The sequence below is a fragment of the Pomacea canaliculata genome, linkage group LG3 (assembly GCF_003073045.1).
Source record: "Pomacea canaliculata isolate SZHN2017 linkage group LG3, ASM307304v1, whole genome shotgun sequence".
Lineage (NCBI taxonomy): Eukaryota > Metazoa > Mollusca > Gastropoda > Architaenioglossa > Ampullariidae > Pomacea > Pomacea canaliculata.
In genome coordinates this window covers 10,171,401-10,188,100 of record NC_037592.1, presented here as the reverse complement: position 1 = coordinate 10,188,100, position 16,700 = coordinate 10,171,401, and the positions used below count along the sequence as shown (strand labels likewise).

The 16,700-nt window shown below is 40.5% G+C and overlaps 1 protein-coding gene across 1 annotated transcript; it reads left to right on the top strand.

The window, feature by feature from the left end:
* The first annotated feature begins 170 nt into the window (after positions 1-170).
* Positions 171-7,272, top strand: LOC112559008. Its single transcript, XM_025229823.1, has 8 exons — positions 171-245; positions 622-780; positions 1,022-1,152; positions 1,514-1,608; positions 2,256-2,310; positions 2,666-2,890; positions 3,431-3,500; positions 4,175-7,272. The coding sequence occupies exons 1-8, from the start codon at positions 196-198 to the stop codon at positions 5,484-5,486; spliced, it is 2,097 nt and encodes a 698-aa protein (XP_025085608.1). The 5' UTR covers positions 171-195; the 3' UTR covers positions 5,487-7,272.
* The last annotated feature ends 9,428 nt before the right edge of the window (positions 7,273-16,700 follow it).

Here is a 16,700-nt window from a genome sequence, read left to right as displayed (position 1 = left end):
TTTAAACACTAAACGTTAGCGCTGTTAGCGCCTGTCACCAATACAGTGAAGGTTGGCTTGAGTTTTTCTCATGCTGTCTTCTCTGCAAGACAAGGACGGCCAAAAAAAGCACATCCGTAAACAAATGCTACTAAAATCGACAACAGTAAACTGTCGTCGATTCACCACTCTGATACACCTCCTGATAGGACAACAATGAAAATGAGTGACCTGATATTCTGGAACCCAAGTAGGAATCCCATGAAGTGAGTATGGATGGCTTGAAGCCAGGTGGATGGATTCCTAACAAATGAACCTATAAAACAAAGTTATATTTTATTTAAAATATATTAGATAAATGTCCTAATATTCAAATGCATTGATCATGTATTAAGGATATAAGGTTTTATCTGAAATATTCTTTTCCCTTTCAAAATAATTCTTGCATTAACTTTGTCTTAGCTGTCATTTTACGTACAATTTACTAAGTGATTATTAAATGGACAGTTAACTTTGCATATATGTGTGTGTGTAAACTGTATTCAACAGACTGGAGTATATTATTAAGTTTTGGCTATTAAACAAGTCCTCTGAGATTTTTGTGTTTGGGTTATAACTGCTACTTCTTTGTTGTGGCAACAGGAAAAAAGAACCAAGATCTAAACCTTCAGCAATAACCAGTAATGTAGAAACACCAAATTCTGATGTTGTTGATGGAGAATCATCCAATCAGAGTGCTTCTTTGCCAGTCCCACAAGTAAAAATTGGACCAGATGGCAATATCATCCTCAACACAGACAGGTACACAAAAATATTTTCATATGCCAAAGAGTGTATGGTGTATAATACAATACAGTACAACTTTATTGATCCCCAGGTGTTGTTGATGAATGACAGTAGGAACAATAATTAAAATGCAAACTATATAATCCTCAAAGTGTTTTACTTTGTCAAGATGATGCACTTTTTCAAGCACATATAAGCAATGTTACTGTCACCATCACTACTGTCAACATTAACAGTTCTCTTGTCATTGTGACAGCCTGATTGTAAACAACCCAGCTACAGAACCCTCAATGTCAAGTGGGGATCTGGTAGAAGAAGAAGATGACCAGTTTATTAACTGCAGCAGTTTTCGAGACTATAAAAGGCCGAAACTTTGGTCAAAAAATGGTATTTTTTTTTAATGCTGCATGTTACATTATACACATTGTATGGTGTTTAGAGGTATAGGATGAAAAATTTGAAATTTTTGCTTGAGGTTTTTTTTTTTGGCTTTGTATTTTGTATTCATTTTAATTATGTCATTGATATTCCTAAAATGCAAAATAATGTATGGCTGAAGAAAAGCTTCTGACTCTTAGAAAAGCAGTTCATATTTTCTTGTTTGTTGAGTTTCAGAAAGAACAAACAGATTTCTTAGTTAAACTTTGATAACATGATATTAAGGACTCTTTCTATATTTTCTGTGTTTCATTTTTATGAGATTTGATTTTGGCACAGATTTTTAAAAATCTGAAGTTACATTTTACAGAAACCCAGCGGTTCTTCAAAGCTCTCAGCATGGTGGGGACAGACTTTTCTCTCATGTGCAGCATATTTCCAAGCAGATCTCGCAAAGAACTGAAGGTAAAGACTTGTATTGAGAGAGCTGTTAAAAGTTTTACCTATGCTGGTACCTGTACCTTAGTGTTCATATTAAATAAATTTCATAGTTTTTGCAAATTAAATTTGTAGAAGGGAAATTGTGCAACTTTCTTTAGAACTTTCTTTTTACTTTTTTTTTTTTTTTATTAGCTACAAGAATCACCATTACTTAGGTTTGCCAAAAAATATTGAAATTCTAAAAGAAATGTTTCAATGGAATTTGACTTTGACATGGTTGCAAAAGCTTGTGGTGTTACTATTTTATATTATCTGTGTTAGAGGTTAATCTTAGATGTGTAAATTATGCATTTCAAATCTGAACTCTGATTTTAGCTTTTGAGTAACATCATTCATAAATTGCACATTTTTCAAGCAAAAGGAAGCTGCTTTGACTTTGTTTTGTTTTGATACCGTTATGATACTGACATCCACAAACACTTTGAGAAACCGTTACACCAAAACTCATCTTATTCATTCTATTATATTAAACGATGGTGCTGTTTTCTTCCATTTGTCAAAGAATGTAACTTTTTAAATATTTTGCACATGATCAAAAAGCAGACTACCATTTTTGCTATTAGATAATAATACTACTTCAAAGAAAATTTTGAAACAAAATCTGCTTGCAGAACAAATTTAAAAAAGAAGAAAGACACAATAGGCCTCTTATTGACAAGGCTTTGCGTGAGTTTTTTTTCCTCTTTAATATGCTGGCATGGTGTAAACTTTTATCTATGTCTTCTACTAAGTGTTTTAAAAAATTCAAAGATAGTGCATAAAACAATTATGATGTTCTGTTTATAAATGTAACTAACTTTTGGACCAGAGTTTTATAGTTGCATTTTAAGCTTATTAGAAATCTTGCTGTGTCTTCAAAGACCCCTTGTTTTTGTTTTGAATGTAAAGAATTTCTGTTTGTTTGTTATTTTGATTTTTAGAATGTACCTCATCAAAACTTAAAAAAAAAATACTTAGTGTAGAAAATGACTAGAAGTAAAATGGAATGGTTTTAAAAATAGGGAATGGTTATACTCTCTAGGTGAAAGACAGAGCTTTAACATGCAGACCTTTGAGTCTGCAAAGGCAGAAGATGAAGAGGAGAACAGAAGATGTGAGGCTGCAAAAGAAGAAAAGCAAAAGAAACGAATAAAGAAGGAAAAAGAGCTAGATGAGGGGGAAGACGAAGAAAGAGAATCAGAGATGGATGAAGAAGATGGAGATGGGAGGAAGGAAAACAAGAAGCACAGTGGCATCAAACGGACAGGTCAGTTTGGTTATGATTAATTGTAATTTATTTGCTATGAATGTATTTTCATTGTTTACCCATACCCTACACTTTTTTTCCTTAGTGCAGATTTTTTTTATATGGTATTAATTGCATTTTATACCAGTAATACATTTTTAGAGGCAGGCATTTCTTTGAACAGCATTTTTTTTATCAAGTAGCACCAAATTTACATAACCCGTGCACATCCATACATCCTTTCATAGGCAGATATATGAGCCCTCATTCTTTATTTCACTGATTGTTTTATTGATTCCTTCAATGAAATCATTTCTTATAAAATTCCAGCATATTCTTTTTAAATCGACTGTCTCAATGAAATACACAAGCATATAGTTTTGAGTGTGTTTTGGATTAGCAGTAAATGAACTTACCTGGTAGACATTACAAATGTTATTGTGACATTCATGTAACCCATCAAATGAATGCTGCAAAATATCTGATAAAGATTCACAAGATTTCTCACTATTACTTTGTTGGGGGATTAAAAATTGTAACTCAAACATTTCTCTTTCACAGCTTCTGTTGGGGGTGAAGAAGGCTTTTCAGGGTATGAGCGAAAACGCCGCCGTGTGCAGCCATCCTCAGGGTATGTATTGTAACCTCACATTGGCATCACATGGCATGACTGCAGCCTTAGTTATCTAGCTGTTTTTGTGGTTTGTTTAAAAGTGCTTGCATTCCCCATAAGATTATGAATGCATGGTGAACAAATGTTCAAAAAGTGAAAATTTAAACAAGAGAATGGTTGCTATTGCTTTACTTCAAGTCAGTAGTTAAGGATATAGTCCAGCTGTAGTTCAGGCATGTAAACAGGTGCCACATCAGAGAGAAGTCATGTGTGGGAGGAGAGATCTGAATACATGACGAACAGTACTCACTGCCCCTTGTTGACTTCTTGTTGCCTGAGAAACAAAAGATTGTGAGATACAATAGATAAGACTGCACAGTGCACACACTGACAACATAAACATTTCAGATCACTATACATTTAACTTTAATGAGTAATTTTACCATGTCTTTACTGATTTCTAAGTCTCTTGGTAATATTATTTCAAAGGACTTTTTAATTAAGTCTTTTAATTTGGAATTGTTAGGGTTATATGCTAAAGATTTTTATGGCATTGTGTACCAAACAGAAGAATAATCCAAACCGACTTATTCAGTGGTATAAGTCTGCCCTAGGGGCATTTAATTTAATTTGGAACATTTTTTAAAAAAATAAATGTGCAAAGGAAATCATTTACTCTTTTTTTTTTTCAGACATGCCCATGAAGTTGCGGATATTCTGGTTAACATGAGTCAAGGCAAAACCACTCATTCAAATGAGGATGACAGAATGAGCATTAGTTCAGACCGGGATTCAGCTGTAGAACTTGTAGAAGAGGCATTTGTGCCAAAAATTGCTCGTTGTAGCTCAAAAAGTAATTCTGCTCATACCTCTTTGTCAGGTGCCAACATCATTGTGGATGCTCATGTACATGTGCCAGAGATGGTTACAAATATTTACACAGATTCTCTTTATCCTCTGGATCATTCAGAAAGCACGTCTCAGACGCAGATTTCAGCTGAACTATTAGAGCAGCAGCCAAATTCAGTTCGTACCACAACTCAAGAACAGACAGCACCAACTCCATCACAAAACTCAGACCAGCAGTCTATGTCTGTAGGAGACTTGTACAACATGGGGTTGCCACCAGAAGTTATTCAGATGATGGAGAGGCAGCAGGCGGACCTGATCATGATGGAGAATCAGGCCACTGGGGAGGTGGTGATGTACATGGTTTCAAGGCAGACAGCTGACATTGCTCTCCCTGGGGCTCAGTCACTCCAGGCAGCAGGACTAGACCCCAGTCACAACATCATGAGAGAAACATTACAACAGTCTTTGATGACAGGACAAAGTCAAGTCCATGGGCAGGGTATGGAAGCTTTACCAGGAATTGTGACACAAGTGGCTAATAACTGTGCTCTTCACAAAACAAGTGCTGGGGCTGCAGCAGCATTCCAGAGTGAAAGCACAATATCTCCAGTTGTTGATCAGATTAATTTGGATGGCAGCAAAAATCCAGTCATGGAAAATAAACTTCATGTGGGCATAGCAGGTGCAAAAGTACAGGCAGAAGAAGGAGTTGATTCCAAACTGAAACTAGGGCTATGCTTAGCTTTGGATAAGGAACAAACAAATGCAGGCTGTGTAAGTACAGTGAATGAATGCAAGTGTGACAGTTCACTTGGAGGCTTTGCAAGGGAGGCAAAAACAGACATTCATCAGCATGACAAAACACACCTTATTGTGTCCACATCTCACCTGTCTAGTCGTGACAGTAAATTGTGTGGCAGTGATCTTCCCTCCACAGACAGTCCGTTAGAGATTAAAAAGAGTGAGCCAACTGTGAAGATGCGTGTAGCTGTTGATGTCCAGTCAGACAATTATGTGTTCGTGGATAAAGAGGAAAGGACAGTGGAGGTGTGCAGGACACGAAAGGAGGATGTTCCAGAAAATCATGCCAGAGAGAAAACAGCTCTTTGGCAGAGGACGTGTACAGAATTTTCCCAGGAAGAGATTACATGATTAAACCTATTACCTTTTCCTGTATGGGGACAAGACAAACTCCTGTCTGAATTTGGGAGTGGTATTTATAGCAGGGATCTGATGCAAGTAATGAAAGTTCTTTCTCATTATTGTTCTTTAATTGCGTTACTTTAATGCCTCTGAGCATTTACTTTTATTTTTCATGATTTCAAAATTAAAGAACACATAATACTTTGTTGAAAACTAAGGAAATGTCTTAATTGTTTCTGTCAACTGAGTTCCTAATCTCAGTAGATTTGTAATATTAATAATGAATTAAATGAAAGATTTTTATAGTGCATGCTCTTAGCGCTTAAAACAAGAATGAGACATGGACAGCATACGAGAGATGGAAGAATGAACAAGAGTACTGATGACGAGTATAAGACAAATATAGAAAGTACAAAGAGGAAACAAGAACAGAATATTGTGATTCTGCAGAGGAAGATAAGTAGAAAAGTATCATCGTTTAGTTTAGAGCCTGAAGTTTGTTACAATCTTTCTCGACACTGCCATAAATTTATTTCATGCAGTTCGGGTTGTCTGTCCCCACCATAGCATTGCGTTCTTGCATACCACATCCTTGATTCAGCAAAGGTGTTTGCTTTTATCAAACTGGCAACATTTGCCACCATTTCCACATACACAGTTACAGTACAATGGCTTCTATCTGGTAACATGTTCGTAACATGCTTACTTTTGCTTCTTGCTGTGATAGTATTACACTTAAAGAGATAAAAATGATTCTTTTAATCTATAAGTGTTAAATTAACTTTTGTTCATCATATATTTTACCCACAGGTACACCGAAAGCAACTGGTCTCTTGTGAACTAACATTAAAAGGGGGACAAAAACAAATCATGCTTTAACCTTATAATTTTTTGTTGGTTCTTTTTTTTCACATACTGTAGTGTCTGTGACAAGGGCACATAATCTCCTTCACCTTCTTTTTGCTTTTGGTGGGCTTCTGTTTTGTTTTTTAATTCTAAAATTAATTGATGTGACCTTTGGTGAGTGCCCACAGATGCAACAGCAGTCGGTGACACTAAACAACCTTAGTACTTCTCTTTCACCTTTGATTTTTTGGTCCAGAATTCATTTCAAGGAGACTGACTTGAAATTGGCTTAGACAGCTGAATAAATTAGGGTTTTCTGTGAAAAAAAAAATTGAACAAAATAATCCATACTGGCTTTTGGTTTCAGTTCAAAGCAGATAACTAGTGGCCACAGTCCTCGGTGACTGGATTAAATTATGGAATATTTTGTTGTGTACACCCTCTGTGTACTATTGTTACAGTAAATCTGTTTATATGTTTATTAGTAGGTCCCACCCCCCCACACACACACTTGAGTTGAGAAAGGTCAGGCTATCAATTTGCATATATCAAGTACCTACTTTTTGTGAAAAAGTTAAAAATTATACATTTTAAACACTTCACTTCTATGGCTGGTCATATTACAACAAAGTATTGCATACAACTGTTTCTGCTTTCTTATTTAATTTGTGAAAATGTACACCAGAAATAAGAACTTGTCACAATGTTCAAGTGGTGCTATATTATGAACAAAGTCTTTGCAATTTTCATATTAATAATTGTACTCAGTTTATGACATAGAAAACTGGAGCTCCATATGTGTTCTGTTATTCTCTCAGGTCACAAGTCTTCAAAATCCTAGTAAAATACTCCTGAAAAAGTTAACTATTGTAAAAATCTGGACTAGAAATGATTTTCTTAAAGGATGGGTTTTGTGCCAGACAGCAAAAATAAAATGTTGGCAAAAGCATTTTTTAAAAGTTTGTTTTATATTAGAGAGAGTGTGTTGTGGGAGAGACAGCCATTACTCGCCAACAGCAATCAGTAAGCATGACTGGACACATTAACAGATAACCCCACCCCTCAGCTCATTACCCACCAACAGCATGATTGACTGCCTTTCAATATATGGACAAGGAGAATAAGGGAATAACTTTTTCCACAAGTTTTTTTTTTATTATAAAATTATCTTCAATATAGATCCCTGTCCGCTTCACTCCCCAACTGGTTTATTGCTCTACAATATGATCCTTGAATTTGTTCCCTGTTAAAATTCTAGGTGAATTTGGGGGAAGCGGACTGGCGTTCAAAACCACAGACGCTGTGCTCGATACCCAAATGGCAAAGCAGGCATTTCTCAGTTGACCCAGCTATCAGGAGTGGGCATCTCACTTCATAGAGGGTTGGGGATGAAGGTAAAGCAGCAAGGAAAGGATATGGGCACCACCCTCACATAAAGTGGCCCCGAGAAAAGATTTCCAACACATCACGCCCCAACGACGTGAACCTTTAACTATTTTCCAGTGCTGCGTGCAGTAAGGAGTTTAACCTCCGCTGTCTGGTTTATGGGTGGACATGCACAGTGCTGTTTCACGAATTGCGACACTTTTAAATTTTTAAAACACAAATTTCATTTAGAAGGACTGCATTAGATCGGATAATCAACATCGTTTGCAATGATTATCTCGTACCGAGCACTGCCACAAATACAGCCACCATTTTTCTTTTGCTGTGTGTTTGACACCAAGCATTCATGACTTTTTTCATAAAATTAATACTAATATGTGAGATATATTTCCGTGGATACCGTGAATCGTACAATGACCTTGACTTTATTTTTCGTTTGGCTAAAACTAGGCCAAAAACAGAGCTGCAGAACAATTCGATTTTACTTCCTTTCACAATATTACATTGTTTCCCTTGACTTTGCGTTTATGTAGATATCATATATTAATACAATAAACATTTTTTTAAAATGAATTTTAATCAGATATTTACAATAATTTTGTCAAAACAAAAGCCGTCTGCTGGTAAAGGGAGGTAAAGGGAAGGGTGATTTCTTCGTGGTGGAGTTGTCTTCACTTCTTGCCAGCCTTCATTCGATTGTTCTTCACTCTGTCATAAGTTGCGAAGCGGTGCTCCACGGTATTTTCCCCAGGAGATATCTTTGATCCTGGTGAGTACTTTTTGGTTTATGCTATGATTCTAAACCGTCGTCTTGACGATAACATGGTCTTTCCATTTGCAATGATACTGCTCGGATTTAAAAGGACTTGCTGGGGATTCCATGATTGTGGGGATGCATTGATAGGGGCGGGGTATCTCAGGGCTGTGCTTTCTTCCGAGTTCCATAGATGCTTTGCACACCACGCAGAACAGTTCTCCAGGACAGTATCTCGTCTGTTTGTGAAGCTTTTATTTTAAGGAACATTTTCTTGAATCGTTAATTTTTTAAAAGATAGTTTCAAGTGGATGACCCAGCGTTTTGCAAATGGTCTTTTTTATGAAAAGAGCCCACACAGTTGAAGCGTTTTGGATGAAAATAGCATACACATTTCAACCCGGTAACCTCAGTATCTGAAAACTTAAATATAAACGTGGAGCTTGCAGGGCACAATCCGGGAAGTATTGTTGCTGTCGAGAAATAACTGTAGTACTCTCATGTCGCAGTTTTAAACAGTTTAGTGCTATGAAAAATTGGCATGCATTTGTGATTTAGAGCCAGAAGCCGGTATTTAATGCTTCTTGCCTTTGGGCAGACATTTAAAAAAAATGTCCTAGGGAGGGGGTATGACACTAGCAGCCCATCACAATTAAATTTTATTGTGAGACTTTATCTTTAACTGAGTGATCTAAATCCACTGTCTTGAATGATGAATCTCACTTTAAAAAAAAAACACCAGTACAGCTGCATAAAATTTTGACAATTAGATGTGTGCACCCACATAACACATGAATGCACAGAAAGGGGGGAAGATGCATGCACATCCTACAGATAAAGTATAGCACCATTTTGTTAAGCCTCTGGCATGTGCAGCACACAGCATTACATTATCGGCATATAACCAAATCACTGATACTATCCAATTTCCTGTGTTTTGTAACATTGTTGGTGTTTTGTCAGTTGGTTTTATAATATGTACATGTGTTAAGGTGAATTATCCTTCTTGCAGTATTTAATGTAGGCATTGCTGTTATCTTATTGATTGTAATTCTCATCATTTGGAGCAGAACACAAAAGAATCACTTACTTGTTCTGTCATTTGACAGCATATGTAGCTATATGTTTATCATTGTAATTTGTTCATCTTTCATAGATATATATATGCAGTTTGCACACATTCTCTTTTATGTTCAGAAGAAATGACAAGTGAATAGGCAGACATAAAAGCATTTGTTGATATCATTATACTCTCAAGAGTTAATAGACTATATTAAGGCCAAGGTTTTGATTTTATTAGATATTAGAACTTACTGCACAGCAGCTCATAAAATAAATACATTAATTATACATTCCTGTCTCTTATGTACTTTTTTTTTTTGCTATCAACTTCTTAAAATAGAGATGGAATGGGATAAATAATACTGTAGTGATTAAGAGATTAAGGCAAACAGTGATTTGTCCCAGACATTGATTTTTATCACAGTAGTAGTATACATAGTGTGGATATATGGATGATAGTAGATGCTTAGAGCTGCAATGAACCTCAGAATCGGAGTTTTACAATGTTTGTCAGATGTAACTGGATGACTGCTGCTTTTTAAGGCTTAGCTTGTCCATTTTATTATCAAATTATTTCTTCTATACCTATGCTTACAGTGGGCATTTTGTACTGATGGCTATTGTTGGGTTTCTTGTAGATATGAACACATACCCGTGCTGTTCTTGTTGATTTGTGCACAGAGTTAGACTGCAACACTTGTGATAAGGCTTTACTTAGGATTAAAATAGAACTAGGGATCACTTCCATCTGAAAGCCAGTCATAAAACCTAACTGTAGACTGTAACAGCCCCAGACCAGATAAACCATGCTGACATTTAAAATAAACAGAAGGATCATGGAAACATGGATAGTAATAAGAAACATGGACACACACAATTACACACATGCAGTGTATCGTCATGACAATAGGTGTATTCATGGTGTGTGTGTGAGAATGTGTATGTTTGTGCAAGATAGAGAGCATGTGTGTTAGCATGTGCATGTGCAAATAACAGAAAAGGGAATCCAAACAGACAACCATAGTGTTTAACCAAGGAGGACTCTTTAGCCTAATGTTTTGTTTTTTAATGCCAGCGTTGTGGTGCCTGGAGATGCTAGCAGAAATCTTTGTGGGCAGTGAGTCAGCCATTAGATGGAGACAGGATTTGCCACTTCATCCGCCTACTTATGAACTTCAGCTATGCTTTGAGTGGGGTGAAAAGGCACACCTCATCAAGAGAGAACAAAAATGGGTGGGGGAAACTGGGGAAGGAGCCACTAAGACAAGGATGGGCTAGAAGCCTTTAGTGAGTAGGGTTGAGAGGAAGCGCATGCTAGATATTTCTTACTGGCACTATTGAGGGGAGAAAGATGGCCAGTGGTAGATGGTCGGGTGCTGGTACAGTTGATGGTAGATATGAAGAGTTTGCTAGGGGGAGAAAGATTAGCCTGGCTTATTTCAGCTTACATCCTCGGCTACCTTAAAAAAAAAAAGGAAGGACGGAGGAGCTTCCTGAAGAAATGCCTGGTATCTGACCTAGATGAGACCCATATGTTGATATCGACTGTGTACACTGCTCATCGCAGTGTGCTTAGACCTGTACAGTTTAGCAGGTTTTTTTAAAAAAAATTATTAAACGTGTTTTTTCTTAAAGTCGCCTGCCAGCTAAATGACTGATGGTGTTGTAAAGGGGCAATCCTTCTCCAGCTTAACTTTCATGCAATACTTCGTTTTAAATGAAAAATAAGGAGTGGGAAGGCAGTGAGTGCGTTCGAAAACCGAAGACCTAGACATCATCTAATGATTTGACCTGGCTGTTCCCATTTCCATTAGCAGAATGTCACATGGGAACGATGTAGCGCCGAAGTAAGGGTTGTTTGTCTTACTTCTCTATCGATCGACATGGAGGCAGCGTCTGTGGTGTAAGAAAAGTGCACATATTAGAGAGTGGCCGCATTCTTCATTTAAAAGAAGTGTCGGTGTCACTTAGACAACAAGGTGACTCACGCCGAACTGGGACCATACGACATGACCCAGTGACAACCCTTTGCATTTGTCTTGGCCTGCTGCCGCTGCTCACCTGCGAAATAGAACTACAGACAAATCGGAGGGGCTGGCGGTAACGCTGGGACCAGATGGAAGAACAAATAAAAGCGTACCGAAGGACCATAGGTTATGGCTTTTTGGTGCGTGCGAAAGCCTGAGCTAATTTTATTTGTAAGAGACTTGTTTATTGCATTGTGTGTAGATTTTGCCTTCGGCATCTCTCTTTATTATTTGTTCTCCGGATGATCGAGATATTGGCTGTGGCGGCCAGATAATGACTAGGGGGAAACAGAATCCGAAGGTGACAAAACATGGTTATCGTAAGAGAGGACTAACTGACCCGTGTGCACTGTAGAGGTAGGCTACATCAGAACAATGATACCTTTGGTTCCTGAGGGGGATGTAGGAGACCGCCGAAGTCGAGAGGACGGATGAAAGATTCATTGATACCTGACTTGTGTAAAACTGACTTGGCATGCATCACAGAACGCAAGGTCATGTGACTCTCCTCGCTCCCGAAGCCGCGTTCTCACGCAGGGCACTTAAACCTGCAGGTCGATGTAATCGTCTCCACCCCACTCCCCCCATCACTCGTCTCCGTGTCTACCGAGCAAGGAGAGGGTGGGGAAAGCTGGTTCAACTGTGTTCGTTTCTTACCGGTTCCTGCCAGAAATCCGGAATTAGGAGAAGAACGCTTACACTAAGTGTTTTAGACTGGCTGCACCAAGAAAGCAGTTGCTGTAACTGCGACATTGGTAGAGAGGCAGCTCTGGCATCATAAGGAAGGATGTAGGCGCAACGAGAGAGTGTCGTCACGGTGACACCTGAGGTGGCCAACGTAAATTAGTGCGCCAGGCCTACCGAATCGCAGCCAGAAGCTTAGTAATCAGGTTTGCCATCATGCCCAGTAATAGAGTTGAAAGGGAAGGCGAACTTATTGCTCCCCTCAAAAAAATGTTACACGTTGCTAGACCCAAAGGCAATCCCTGACGCCAGACGACTGCAAACCCGGCTAAGGCACGTTCATGGAATAGTAATCCAATAAACAAACAAATTTTTAAAATCTAGCTGCGATCTCTCTCTCTTCATCCCCTCCTCAGGTTACAGAAGATTGCAGTGGAATTACGGTATTGGGGCCTATGACAACTAATCATGCTTTTGGTTATGGTTATATGTTAAAGCTATGTCTGATAAATCCGACCGCTGACAATTTTTTTTTTTTTTATGGGGAGAGGATTGCAGAGCTCGAGATCAATATAAATACCCGTAGCATTGTTGTACTCGTTAGCCGGCAATCGACGTCTTGTTTCGAGAAGTAGATGCAATTGATTTCACTCAGTGACGGAGGCGAACGCACAACAACCAGGCATGGCGGTCACGTGATCAGGACGAGGGACGTGCCCCTGACTAATGCCACAACAAAACATCCCGTAACGTGAACTTATGCCATTTTTTTTTCTCAAGCGACGCAGTAACGGCGATGAATGATAGATCTGCTTGCATGCGTTTTATATTAGTCACCAAATTGCCTCTCCTAGCTGAATTCATGTTTACTGGAGCGAGGTTTTTAACCGGTCACTAGAGGTAACCTTTACTTGCTGCGTGCTGTATGCACTGTAGTCGCCCAGAGTGCAGTGTTTGTTCCACGGAGCTGTATACAATGTACCTCCGTGGTTTGTTCTGCAGGATTATTTAGCCTGGAAGCCTCACCACGAGTTAGATTCCGAGAGAGATACAGAAAAGTATCATGCGTGCCGATCGACATCCATTCACACTCACCAGACCCTGATCACTAATCAGGGTGACTTGTGACAATGCGCATGCGTGAAAACAGATGCATGCGCTAGGCTAAGATGCATGCAGGTGGATCAGGTTGCTAGAAGGGGGTGGTTGACAAACATATTTCTAATAGATGAGAAATCATGTCAGGTCTTGTAAAATCGGTTATTCCCCTGGTAGTGAATTCACATTATGGGCCGAGGTGGGGGCGGCTTGCGAAAAGGGGAGGAATGAATATGCTTTGTCTGGATTGAGACTCGAGATGGTGATGAGGCAGGGGAGGGGTGTAGTGCACAACGCGGTCAGACGACAACAACCCTCAGTTGTGGCTGCATGTCATGTATTTATATACCTGGCCATTTCCGGTGCGCGATGAAGGAACGCGATAAACAATTTCTTTAAAAGGAGAGAGCATATCGCGCTGCGAGTGAACTTGTTTGGCCTGTCCGTGCCTGGAGACATGTATGTTGTCCGCCTTATATAGTAAATAGCGTGGGCGGTTAACGGCTAAGGAACATTACCCACCGTCGCTCTATGAAGTTGTTGTCAACGTTGGACTTTGTCTGGCGACCATCAGCTGTAGGGTTAGGTTCTTTGTGACAATGGGTTTTAACTGCATGGCCATCGTCACTACAGAGTTTAATTGGGATTAAACTAGCAATGTTCACGAGTTTAAAGTAAAACGGCCACTTGGGAGGGGCGGGGCTAGATAACAGGTCAAAGCCATTATCACACCAAGACATCACACTGGGTGTTCACAAGCTATCGTTACTTTAGGTTCGCGTGGTGTCGTGCGCATTGTACTTCCGAGACGCGCGTCTTGACTTTGGCTACACAGAGAAGAAAAAGCGAGGAGAGAGAGGGAGGGGGCAGAGCTGTGTTTGTGAGATCCACTATATCCCCAGATTTATCTTTACAAACAAAAAAACATGGCTTGTTATTTGCTCCGCGTTCTGCAGCTGGGACATGCTTTGATATATCAGACTGACGTCTGAATGGTCTGATTGCCTAGCATGCTGACAGCCCAAGCCTCGGTTATGTCAACTTGGAACAGGATGGGACTGGGCGGTTAGTTGGTTGGCTGCTTTGGTGGGAAATTGCTTTCGTCCAGAGTTGCCTCAGTATGGATGGAGAGGGAGGGGAGAAACGGAAAACCCTCAACGGACAGCCCTGCGAATACGAGATCTGAACGCAGGCCCTCTCACTGCAGTAGTGACAAGCGATTGTTTTAACCACTGCACTTGGGAATGTGCTTCCACCTTGAGGTGATTTCGCACTATGGGGGGTGGATACAGGGTGAGGAAACCTCCGACGCCCGGCCCTGCAAATAGGTGTCACAGAGTGACCCGACACGAGATCTGAACTGAAAGCCATTCACTGCAGTGGTGACAAGAGGGTGTTTTTAACTACAACACTACCAGGCACCACACAATGGGACGGGGCGGATCGTGTGTACGTGAGGCGTCCAAAGAGTTAACTATTTTGTTTAACCAGTGAAATGATCTGTCTGCAGGCAAGGTCACTGGATGTAGGTCGATGGGCATGACGGTGCTTTGTATACGTATGTACATACACGAGGATGTTTTTCCGCTACGGAAAAGGGGTTACAAAGCGGCGGAAGGATCAGCAGTGGGTCGTCACTTGAGGGATGCCGGATGTGCACAATTCAGTGGATAGCAATGTTTAGAGGCACACTTGGATAGCGCTCATCACGTAGCCTTTAGTTGCCTCTCACCAAGGTGATACGGTAATTTCCTCCCACACCCCACAACCAACCCCCACCAAAGAATTTGTGCTCCTCTTTCCAGACTAAAGCCCCTATTCCTCCGTTCTATAGTGTTCGCACCCCTTTTCTCATACTTCAGCCTTTCCTATTTCGGGGAAAAACGTTTTTCAGTCTGAAAAAATGATTTGGCGAGACAGTAAAGAGAGCAAAGTAGCAGGTGCGTGAGGACGATGAGTCGCCTCATCCAGCTGCGTGCCCTTAGATCCGTCGACATTCCAACACCTAGCAGACTAGGTAGGTAGGGTGTGTGCGTGTTGGAAGGCGGGGGGTGGTGAAAGGCGGGTGGGGAGAGTGACATTGATACACTGCTCAGTCTGCTTGCTTCACGGTGTGAGTCGCGCTTGGCTGAGCAATCGCATAGTCTGGCGAGAGAGCCCGATATCGCTGAAGTGGGCCGCCACGGCCCGGTGCCCTTCACGGGGGTCGATCTCTTGGGCTACCATACACAAGACAGGGGCGACCGGCTGCTAGGCTCATCGCGCAGCTGCACCTGTGCATCACCCCGAACTCTAGGTCTGGCATTTACGATGAGAGCTTATCCTTATGTGCGCACTTCTGTGGCTGCTTGTCACCTGCAGAAAGAAGGCCATGATCTCTGCGAGTGACTGTGAGTGAATTTACAGACTGCACGCATGCTGGTAGAGACAACCTTATCGTACAGGGGACCTATTTATGAGGCGAGGTCATTCACACACACACCCAAAAGAAATAGGTGTTTCCGGTTTTCGAGAAGGTAAGTAAAAAATGTGCAAGAAAGACATTGAATCCTAAAGAAAAACCCGTGTGACTAATTGACCTCCTCACTTCCCTTGCGTAAGAATGTCAGAACACCTACATTATTCATCGTCTTCGTGCAGAGAGCCTCCATAGATGTGGTCACCGCTGCAAATGAAAGTAGAAATACAACTGAAAAAAAAGCAACATAGAAGGCGAAAGAAGCTGAACTTAATCACCCGCTCTGTCTTCCTCTCCCGTTCCAAACCCCCGTTTACCGTTAGGTTGTCGAACGATAGAGTCGAGTCGCGTCTGTTACAACCATTTTACTTAGCACTCTTTAATTGGCGATTAAAACTTTCTTTTTCAATCGCTCCCTACCTCACCATTGAGGCACCTGGGTGTCTCTGGCTTCTTTAATTCGCGATGACTGCGTCACGTCAGCGACCGTTGTGACGTCATTCACTGCGATCACGTGATGATAAGAGTCTTTCGTCCCTTCCGGTTAATTTGTCTCTTGCTCTGTGACTTCAAAACCTCCCAATGCACTCTTCTCCGCTCTTCGATGTAAACTTTTCTGTTATCGTGTGTATATGTGTGTGTGTTGTTGTTTTTAGCGACTTGCATTGTCTCCAATGTTTGGTGTTTTGACTGTTGGCCAAAGTTTCGTCATCATCATCGGCAGGTCGTGAGGTGTGTGTTGTATGACGGATGAAAACCTTGTGTAGGTGCTTGTCGGGCCCTCCCTGGTACTGTCGTTGGTGACGTGGCCAGCAACGATTGCCGCCGCACCTTTTGTCTCGTGACTTTATTACTCTTCCTCCTTTTCCCCATACACATGCGCGCGCGCACACACACACCTTATCGAA

What these genes read in the sequence shown, in the direction of transcription:
- LOC112559008 (XM_025229823.1), top strand. Translation starts at nt 196, where the DNA reads ATGAAAATGAGTGACCTGATATTCTGGAACCCAAGTAGGAATCCCATG. An exon ending in CCAAGTAGGAATCCCATGAA is followed by an intron (nt 246 to 621) that starts GTGAGTATGGAT and finishes TTGTGGCAACAG; the next exon opens with GAAAAAAGAACCAAGATCTA. An exon ending in GATCTCGCAAAGAACTGAAG is followed by an intron (nt 1,609 to 2,255) that starts GTAAAGACTTGT and finishes ATCTGCTTGCAG; the next exon opens with AACAAATTTAAAAAAGAAGA.